The 11,077-nt window shown below is 41.3% G+C and overlaps 1 protein-coding gene across 2 annotated transcripts in view; it reads right to left on the bottom strand.

The window, feature by feature from the left end:
- Positions 1-8,078: 8,078 nt before the first annotated feature.
- The window catches only part of LOC138003602 (uncharacterized), a 35,659-nt gene continuing 32,660 nt past the window's right edge, over positions 8,079-11,077 (bottom strand). For both annotated transcript variants that reach the window (XM_068849748.1, XM_068849747.1), the window contains one exon: positions 8,079-10,537. In XM_068849748.1, coding sequence (XP_068705849.1) covers positions 10,209-10,537 — 329 coding nt within the window. In that variant the 3' untranslated portion in view covers positions 8,079-10,208. The remainder of the gene's footprint in view (positions 10,538-11,077) is intronic.

Here is an 11,077-nt window from a genome sequence, read left to right on the forward strand (position 1 = left end):
CAAATGTTGTTGATAAGAATACAGACAACACTGAACTACGTTTGATTTTTAAATTTTATCTAGCTTATAATGCACCTATCAATGTTAAGCCCCACGACAACATAATTAGCCAAAAGTAGCAAAAGCCCACACCCTAAGGTGAGAAAAGGTGACCAGAATAATACCCTTTAGACCTTGCTGCACACAAGAAGAGTGCAATGTATGTACGACTCACCTTTCGTTCAGCCACCTCTCACGAACGTGGGAATTTCATTTGAATGCCTTCTGGGTATTTTCCAAGATGGTGGAGTTATTTTCAGGTAACCTCGTTCCCAGGGCCTTTCCCTCACTAGATGGGGAGGGAACAGCCTTGGGAACAAAGTTGATTTCCAAACCGGGTTGGTGTTATGTGTGTCACCTTGCTTTTATTATTGTTGATTTCCAAGCCTTCTTCATTGTCGAAGATGGTGGCCATGTCAAATTCCCCACCCTGGGATATGTCGTACAATCAAAATCCCCAACCTGGGGACAGACCTCACAGTCAAAGCCCCATGGGTAGCCCGACCCCCCACCATTCCTGGGGCTTAACATTGATAGGTGCATAAATACTAAGCAAAACACAAAACTGAATTTCAATCGTGTTCTCCTGTACTAAGATGATGGCAATAAATTAACTAACAGTAAACCTGGGACAATTCCAACAAAATACCTGACTTTCAATAGAAATACTCATTCTCTGAATTACAATTTAGGCTTATAAAATATAGTTTTTAATATACATTAATTATCAAAGTATAAAATAATTATAGTGCTTACATACCAGTCCACAACAATAGCTCTTACACCATTTTGAAATTCTTGCGTTTTCAGAATCTTCAAGACACGTTTGTTTTCAACCAAGGCTTCTGGGTGGGCAAATGTAAGTTGAAACTTTGAAAAATTTTCCAGTGGCTCGAAGGCCAGGGACAAACTGAAACTTGTTCGCTATCTTCACCATGTAAAGCAACATGAATCTGCTATAAGACAGTTTTCATCCCACTGTTTTCTCAACTTGTTCTCGTGGTCTCGGAGGCGATACCACTAGTACTAATACAATCGAGACTTGGTTCATAAGCATGCCGACAATGCATCAGTCTTAAACACTGGAGGCGGGGAATGATTTGATACATCAAGGATTTACCTAAACCGGTTTGTAGAACAGCCAGCACATCCTTTTTTTGCCACGGCAATAACCTTAAGAATCGTTAGGTGTTGGTCTTTCAACAACGGGTGCGTTATGCACTCAGCTTATTTTCGTTGATGACAAGGACGCCACGTTACTTTTGCAGTAAGGTATGAGCACTTCAATTCCCGACAGCTGTTCAAGAGGATCGATAGCCTCTTGTGACTCGTCACGCAATCTTTCGTGACCCAAAAGCATACAGGCTTGAAATTTCAGGACTCGGTCTGAGATTTGTTGATACATGAGACCGGTACGAGAGTTTCTCGTCTCGGTCCAGAAACCGAGACGAAGTCACACCAGTGTGAGTTCATTGTCAGGCCGGTCTCATGTAAACTCATACATTGTGTATATAGAAATATATGGAGGCCGATACGAACTCATGCCGCTCAGAGTTGGTCCCGCGGTCTCATGTAAATACCGCCTATTATGTTTTCAGCTCTTTACAGAGTGGGTAAAAGGGGCTAGGTCACGCAATTTTAGGCAATTTCAGCACTGATCGAATGGTCATAGAATTGGCTGAAATATCAAAATAACTGTTCAAAACTATAGAAGAACTCTACCAAACACAGGGAAGCCAAGAAGGGAAATGGGTGGACAAAACTGGAGAGGATTAAAATGGATTCACTTTGGGTAAATTTGAAAAACGTCGGCCCACCTTTTTTCAAATTTATATCAGTCTGTATCAAAATGTCATTTACAAAGCTGGAAAATCATTCTCAGTTGTTATGTGGCCGTGATTTTGCAAATGAAAGACTCTTGCTCTGCCAATTTGCCGTTTAGAGATTAACAAATTAAACAAAATGACCTAAGACAGGGGTGTTTCTAACACGAAGACCCAAAAACGAAGAGCTAAGACCTAAGACCTAAGACCGACTGATCTAAAACGAAGACCCACTGATCTAAAACGAAGACCCTGTGATCTAAAACGAAGACCCCGTGATCTAAAACGAAGACCCACTGATCTAAAACGAAGACCCCGTGATCTAAAACGAAGACCCGCTGATCTAAAACGAAGACCCTGTGATCTAAACCGAAGACCCACTGATCTAAAACGAAGACCCACCTCAAAAGTGTTTAAACGAAGCCATTGTATATTATGGAATTGTGGGAACGGTGGAACAGTGGAACATCTGAATGTGAGCTCTGAGTACGTGTTCTCGAAACTCCTCACAAGTAATGATATAGCGATGTTTAGTGTGATATTACTACAGTAATATGGCAAACAGAACCTAATTATCATCTTAACAGGTTCCTGCAAAGCAGACAAAATTTTATTGGTGGAATTCTGCTCGTTTGGGAAAAAGCTTCAAAAATAAACCACCTCGAAAGGCCACACCATTTGCTTTCTCACGCAAACAAGCTGCTTTTTTTAGACAAATGGTAATCTATGCATCAATAACATGACTAAAAGTGACAACTATGACAGCTATTACGTCACAGATTTTTTAGACACAGCTTCAGAGATTAAACTTCTTTATTCTGGCGTGGAACTTCAGCACTCTGCCGTTGCCAGCGGCCAACTCTCTCTAGGTCTCTCAAAAACTGGCGTTTGTATATGCTCTTGGCTAGCTATGATTGGTCAAAGAGCTTGAAAAATTCTACAAACGTGATCCTAACACTCTCATCAACCACGGCGGAAAAGCTTGTGGTAAATACTTGCGGTACATACTTCAGGCTAGCTAAACTCGATTGCTGGATAAACTGATAGCAACGGAAACCACAGTTTCCGCGGTCCTTTACACTAACCCGTGCTGGCTAACCGCGGAAAAACTAACAATGCATATCATCACGTTAAGATAACTAACAACAACAACAATTACAACTTGACAAGAAAGATCCGCAAACACAGACCTCGTGTTTCCAACAACATCGGCGGAAATTCGGCTATCGCCCAATGCCATTTGTCGTGGGTTAGTTCTTTACATTAACCGAGAGGGACGAGGTTGTTTGCGACACTTAATTTGGTTTCCACGTTTCAAGTTGCTATCTAACTTTTTAAGCATCGTGCATTAAAATACTTTGCATACAATAAGACGATCATGAAAATAAAGTTTAAATTATTACAAAATATGCTTCAACACAGCTTTTTCTATTTCAACTTTTTTTATTCCTACTGTGTGAAGTGGAATAAAAAAAAAACTCCGAAACTAATGCAATGTCATTTACCGTGAGAAACTAATAATTCTTTTTTAAAATGATAAATCAGCGGTGAGTTATTTTCCCAGACACATTCAAGGTTCCAGCTCCGCTTTCTACACTGACGATGTCAGGTCTGGTTCAACACTTTGTGGGCGCTGGAAAACGTTAACAACATGTAATTGAACTTTACATTAAGTAGACATATAATTTAATTTCTTTGTGAGGAGTTTCGAGCTTCACTCAGTCGGAATAAAAAAAGTTGAAATAGAAAAAGCTGTGTTGAAGCATATTTTGTAATAATTTAAACTTTATTTTCATGATCGTCTTATTGTATAAAGTTAGATAGCAACTTGAAACGTGGAAACCAAATTAAGTGTCGCAAACAACCTCGTCCCTCTCGGTTAATGTAAAGAACTAACCCACGACATATGGCATTGGGCGATAGCCGAATTTCCGCCGATGTTGCTGGAAACACGAGGTCTGTGCTTGCGGATCTTTCTTGTCAAGTTGTAATTGTTGTTGTTGTTAGTTATCTTAATGTAATGATATGTATTGTTAGTTTTTCCGCGGTTAGCCAGCACGGGTTAGTGTAAAGGACCGCGGAAACTGTGGTTTCCGTTGCTATCAGTTTATCCAGCAATCGAGTTTAGCTAGCCTGAAGTATGTACCGCAAGTATTTACCACAAGCTTTTCCGCCGTGGTTGATGAGAGTGTTAGGATCACCTTTGTAGAATTTTTCAAGCTCTTTGACCAATCATAGCTAGCCAAGAGCATATACAAACGCCAGTTTTTGAGAGACCTAGAGAGAGTTGGCCGCTGGCAACGGCAGAGTGCTGAAGTTCCACGCCAGAATAAAGAAGTTTAATCTCTGAAGCTGTGTCTAAAAAATCTGTGACGTAATAGCTGTCATAGTTGTCACTTTTAGTCATGTTATTGATGCATAGATTACCATTTGTCTAAAAAAAGCAGCTTGTTTGCGTGAGAAAGCAAATGGTGTGGCCTTTCGAGGTGGTTTATTTTTGAAGCTTTTTCCCAAACGAGCAGAATTCCACCAATAAAATTTTGTCTGCTTTGCGGGAACCTGTTAAGATGATAATTAGGTTCTGTTTGCCATATTACTGTAGTAATATCACACTAAACATCGCTATATCATTACTTGTGAGGAGTTTCGAGAACACGTACTCAGAGCTCACATTCAGATGTTTCACTGTTCCACCGTTCCCACAATTCCATAATATACAATGGCTTCGTTTGAACACTTTTGAGGTGGGTCTTCGTTTTAGATCAGTGGGTCTTCGTTTTAGATCACAGGGTCTTCGTTTTAGATCAGCGGGTCTTCGTTTTAGATCAGTGGGTCTTCGTTTTAGATCACAGGGTCTTCGTTTTAGATCACGGGGTCTTCGTTTTAGATCAGTGGGTCTTCGTTTTAGATCACAGGGTCTTCGTTTTAGATCAGTGGGTCTTAGGTCTTAGGTCTTCGTTTTTGGGTCTTCGTTTTAGAAACACCCCTAAGATAGCGTGACCTATTGTAGCCCCTTAATCGAACCAGCCCCCCTCAGAAATGTAGACATCTGGCCCCAGTTGTTCAAACGATGGATAGTGCTATCCGCCGGATAAATGACTATCCACTGGATATCTCAATTGGTTTTGCTAGTGTTTATCCGCTGGATAGTGATTTATCCGTTGGATAGCGCTATCCATCGTTTGAACAACTGGGGCCTGGATTTATCCCCATTCTCTCCTCGGCTCGCTTGCGTGACTAAAGCGGACGGTTCGACTGACTCAGAAGGGACTGCTAGCCATGCATTTCACACCTATTTGTGGCGTTCGCTTGTACGATTGCTATCATATTTACATTTCTTTCCGCGCTACTTCGTTCGAATAAACCCTCTCTTGTAGTCATTGATTCAAATCGAAGAAACACTGAGTACGAACGCAGTTAATGCACTAGGGTACGAAGGATTGGATCGCAAGACAAAAACATTAAATAGATGATCATCGCCAACTCAAACGTTAAGCAACCTGAACGTTCAAGCTTTAACGCAATGGTTTTTTCAGCCTTGTTTTCCGTACTGTCCGATTTACGTTCTTTGCGCTCAAGGTGCAGCTCAAAGTGCTGCAAATGGTTAGACTGTCCAGTCTTCTCGGATAAGAACGATAAACCGTAGGCCCCGTCTCACAACCCTTCAATGTTCATAAGCCTGTGGGACGTAAAAGAACCCGCACACTTTTCGCAAAGAGTAGGGCATGTATTTCCCGGTGTTGTGGTCTGTCTTCTGTGCTATATCATGGTTGGGAGGGTACAAGGGCGCACCACAGCCTCTCTGTTGTGGTGAAAGTCATTAAATGCATACACAACAAGAGGAAACAAAGGTTTCTGAAGGCCCGGGTAAACGGTTTCAACACTTGCCTTTTAAGGCAAAACCGAATGAATGTTAAAACATCCGTTCGATTTTGTTGAACTATGTTACAAACGGTTCCAACACATCAACACTTGAGTCAACGAAGCTTCACGAGAGGCCCGGTATTCAGTCCCAGGCTGCGGCCGCGGTTGTTACTATTGATACGGACTTGTTACTATGGATATGAACATGGATACGTGATTGAGACCGATTATTGCGCAGGCGCATAACCAACAATGTTTAAAGAGTGGGGCAAACGGCTTTAACTTCATTCAACATTCGGGGTAACAAAAGAAATGTTGAATGATTGTTGAAGCATGGCGTATGCATCAAAGTGAGATTTAAGTCCAAGGTAACCAGAGGTTTTTTTCTCTTCTCGCTGCTTCGTGACTATCTCGCGGCTCAAGAAAAACCTCTGGGACCAGGGTACAAGTTTCAAGACGGTTGAAAGAGGGGTGGGGGCGTGGGCAAACGGCTTCACCATCGCTGTTCAACAAAATCGAAGTAGAAGCAAATCTTGAAACCATTTCTCCGGGCCTTGAGGAATATCTTGGAACAGCTTCGTTCCCTGTGAGCAAGTTTTATTGGTGCTCCCAGGGGAGCAATCTACACAGCTCCAATTGGTTCCCCTATAACTTGCACGTGGTCTCTAGATTCGGGGTAACAAAAGAAATGTTGAATGATTGTTGAAGCATGGCGTATGCATCAAAGTGAGATTTAAGTCCAAGGTAACCAGAGGTTTTTTTCTCTTCTCGCTGCTTCGTGACTATCTCGCGGCTCAAGAAAAACCTCTGGGACCAGGGTACAAGTTTCAAGACGGTTGAAAGAGGGGTGGGGGCGTGGGCAAACGGCTTCACCATCGCTGTTCAACAAAATCGAAGTAGAAGCAAATCTTGAAACCATTTCTCCGGGCCTTGAGGAATATCTTGGAACAGCTTCGTTCCCTGTGAGCAAGTTTTATTGGTGCTCCCAGGGGAGCAATCTACACAGCTCCAATTGGTTCCCCTATAACTTGCACGTGGTCTCTAGATGACAGTTACTTAACAAAAGGAAAGGAATGTGGCTCGTCACAGTTTTAGCAGAGGTTCGTTGGGGAGGAAAGATTGCGTGACGAGCCAAAAGAATGTCTGCACATGGGGCTAGAGGAACGAAGACTTGATCGAGTCACGAAGCAAATTCAAATCAGGAGGGAAAAGTCACGCAAGCAATAGTGCAAAGACCACATGCATGTTGAAAATATTGTGTTATGGACAAAAAAGGTTTTCGGCGTGAAAAATTGGTAAACAAAGAATGAAATAATGAGATTGAATAATGGAGTCCGCGACTTCGCATGTTTAGGAAAGGATCAATAAGCCATTGCAATGCCAAGACAAGTAGTTGTAAACTGTGTATGAAATAAGTAAGTTTAATTCGCTTTCTTGCCAACCTTTCTACCGTGGGTGAAAGAGGCGTTTTACTTTTTTATTTTATTTCGTCTAACATGTAATCATGCAGCACAAGCAAATCAACGATTTTCACAAAGACTAAATAAATACACTTTGTATAAATTCTGTTACTCCTACAAGCATACACCAACTTTGTAATAGGTAAAATGTTATTTCATAGCCCCTTTAAATGAAACGAAAGATGGGCAGTGATTCTGTTGTTTGTTTCTTAAACTTAAAATTTACTTAAGCTTGTAGAGTTTATTCTATTTTTTCTTACGAACAATCATGCACTAGAAGGATGAATCTTCTTCGAAGATTTTGAAACGACTTAATTACATTTTGTATGAATTCTGTTACTCCTACAAGCATATACCAACTTTAGAATGAGCTGAAATGCTATTTCACAGCCCCTTTAAATAAAACAAAAGATAGACAGTGGTTTATCGGCACCAACGTTTGACGCGAATACGCCGAGTACGTTTTTAAATAAAAATATATAAATATTTCATAAGGATTTCATAAGGGGAATTGTGGTTCTGACAAAAGCGTTGCTCTTCGATGTTTTGTTTTTTAATTAAACCTGAAATTTCCTTGTAGAGGGTATTCCTCGACCTATCTACCCTTGCATTTTCGAATGCAATGGAAATAGGTTAGTTTTGAATTGTGCAGCAACAAAAGAAGAGAGTCGAGGTTAAGGGGGAATAATTAGCATTTTTTATTGCTCAAAAGAAAGGAAAATGCAAATCATTCCCCTGAACCTCGACTTTGTTCTTTTGTTGCTGCACAATTCGAAACTACAATACTCGTCACAAATCGTTGAATTAGACACCGTTTCTCTCGAATTTTCTGGAAAAATCCTGAGATTTCTACTTCACACTGTTTCCCCCCTCCCCCCCCCCCACCCCGAAATGTGCCTTCTCCCTCCCCAATGTTGAGCCACGCGTTATTTTGAAGCACTGAGACCACTGTGATACCCAAATCAACATTGGGGAAGGGAAAACAGACACAAGTGTTTCAAGATTTTTGACGAGTATTGTAGCCTATTCAACTGACCGTTGATTCTGACCATGCGCATGAGGAAAAGTTCTCTTCAACCCTGATGATGCTGTTCAGAACTAAGAGACTCAGACACTTCGACGCACTGTAAAGGACGCTAATGAAAATTGAAAGGATCGTTTTGATTTCTTCTTTTGGCTTGATTAATCCAACCTACAAGCTGCAATCTACAATCCGCTTCTTGTTAGAGTCTGTCGGATTATGCCAGCATAATTTTGAGAATAATACTATATCTGGAGCATCAGGCATAATGCTGGCATAATACTAATATGATTGTAGCATTATGCTGTTTTTTTCTGAAAACTGGGGAGAAGCGTATGGAAATTTTGGCAGCAACTCGCACTAGAATGTCTCATACCCTGTGCATTTTGGTATAATCGAAGGCCTGGTTGACTCTTTCATGGCTATAGCATTTGTCCCTATGCCACCTTTACTCCTGTCTGCATATTCAAAACGAGAGGGGGCTCAGAATGGCCGGATACAAAATGACTTCACCGAATCGGGAAAAAAAGCACGCATGTCCGGTCACTGGACAATGCTTGTGTGTAAAGTACGCAGTTTACACTTATCCAAAAATTTGTTGCCTCAAACGCAAAGACATAGAGCAGATATGGTTGGAGAGCTCCAATCCATCTGATCGTTCAGGACGTGGTTAATTAAGAGATGACGCCCGCTGGAGCGGTAGAAAGGAGAGGGTGTCCTCTAATTATTCCACCGCTTTCTCCTGGCCAGCACTTTGTCTCCAAGGGACTTTTCTAAGGAACATGGTAGAAGGAATTTTCTAGCACTAGGAAGATCCTTCAAAAACGGATCATCGCAATGGGTTATGTTTTCTGAAATTGTTTTATATTGCACTGCAAGAAGTTTCTCTATCGCCGCTTAGTTAGCAGACTACGAAAAGTCCCTTTTTCGCCACTCAGTTTGTGGAGCGCAAGGCGAAACAGAAAACAGGCACGAGAACAACGCTCGAGTGCAGATTTCGCATGATCATGTTGTTATCGCGTGGGTTTTCCTTTTCGCGTCGCGTTCAATGAACTGAGCGGTGAAACAGGGTCTGCTCGTAGTCTAATTTTACACGCAAAATTTTCAACCTTGCGGTCAGCTCTTCAATGCACGAAGACCTCCCTAGTTTCTTGAAGATCCAAGAGATAGGGAGATTCTAGCACCATGTCAAGTACTTTCACTCAGAAAGTCCCAGTAGCATATATAGGAAACAGAAAACAAACATGGTGGCACCTGGGCTTTCAGCAACTTCGTTCAACCATTGACGAGCAACACCGCAGACCAAAGTTTCTGCATGTAAACCAAACGAGAAATTGTTTCGCTCGCTAGGATCTCCCTCCTCCCATGGAACAGAACTTAACTGAAACTTTTGGTAAGATGAGGTAATACTCCAGGGCCCGGTTGTTCAAAAGCCGATTAACGCTAATCCCAGATTAAAAATTAACCAAGGAGTTTATTTCTCTAATACTAAATGCTGTTCAAAGCTGATATTTGGCAAAACTATACATTAGAAGAAGTCAATCTTGAAAAACAAAAATAAGCAAAAGATACTTTCATCAAAAAGTTGAAAACATGAAACAAAAGTTTAAGTTAATCCCGGATTAAGTTAATCGGCTTTCGAACAACCGGGCCCAGTTTGTTAATGTAGGACAAGTGTATCCAGATGTTAAAAAGCCGGATAACTTTATTCGGTGCGTAAATCACTATCCAAAGTATGAAATACACTTCACGTTAAACGAGGGCCAAACCTTTTACTTACATGTGCTTAGAGTGACTGTTCATATCAACGGTTACGTGCTCAAATACAAATATCTTTGCACATATTGATACTGTAGGATAGTGACTTATCCAGCAGATAAAGTTAACCAGTCATTAAACAACTGGCACCGGGTGTTAAATCTAGTTAAGTTGATCATGCTACTGATCATCAATGTCCACGTGCACTTTCCGCAAGTGAACTGATACATGACTAGTCACCTCTCAGACTGGCATATCTTCGAATGATACAAGGCCGAGTTCTTTCATTATATGCCAATTAAGGTTTGCGAAACCCATATTTGTGAGACACCGCATGAGCTCTTGGCTTGTTGCTTTGGACGTAAATCTCTGGTACCATGTCCTGAGCACAATTCGACAGCATTCCTTTGGAGACTGTCCTTCCGCCTCAAGTATTTCACCAATAGCATATTCTGGAATTTGTGGTTTGAGATCTCTTGCCAGAGTTTTCCAAGCGAATCCTGGTATTTTATCCGCAACCACATCACAAATATTACGGTGATAGTTTATTGGTTCGTTGATCTTGGCTCGAGCTATTAAGGCAAATTCATAGAAATGCAAATGAAGTATCCCATTTTCCCTCTCCCCAAATTTAACATTCATCCCGTCCTCATATACAAGCGATAAAATGTAACAGTGTCCACCAAAATCTATCTTATAGTAAACCTAAACAGTTCCAAAAACTCAAACAAAAAAGCCTTACCAATACTACGCGACGACTTAGTAGAACACTTCGTCAGTAATCAAACTTGAGCGAGCATCTAATTACGTGCATCTCTAGTCATATATGAATGGTTGAACGGTCTAAGACCAGGGGCCCGTTTCTCGAAAGTCCGGAAATTTTACGGGCCATTTTCGGGTGTCACAATTCCCTCTGTATCTAAAGAACGCAGACGATTTGAGTCGTCAAACTTCACAGTCAGTTTGCTTTCTGTTACCTTGAAAACATGTTAAAAGATCGGCATTCTTGACAAGCGGTTTGCAAGTTCACAAATGGCTTTTCGGGCCCGAACAGTTTTCAGGACTTTCGAGAAAAGTGCCCCAGGTGTCGTGTCACAGCCTTGAGTAAGCTG

Source organism: Montipora foliosa, chromosome 5 (assembly GCF_036669935.1).
Source record: "Montipora foliosa isolate CH-2021 chromosome 5, ASM3666993v2, whole genome shotgun sequence".
In the NCBI taxonomy this organism is placed as follows: Eukaryota; Metazoa; Cnidaria; class Anthozoa; order Scleractinia; family Acroporidae; genus Montipora; species Montipora foliosa.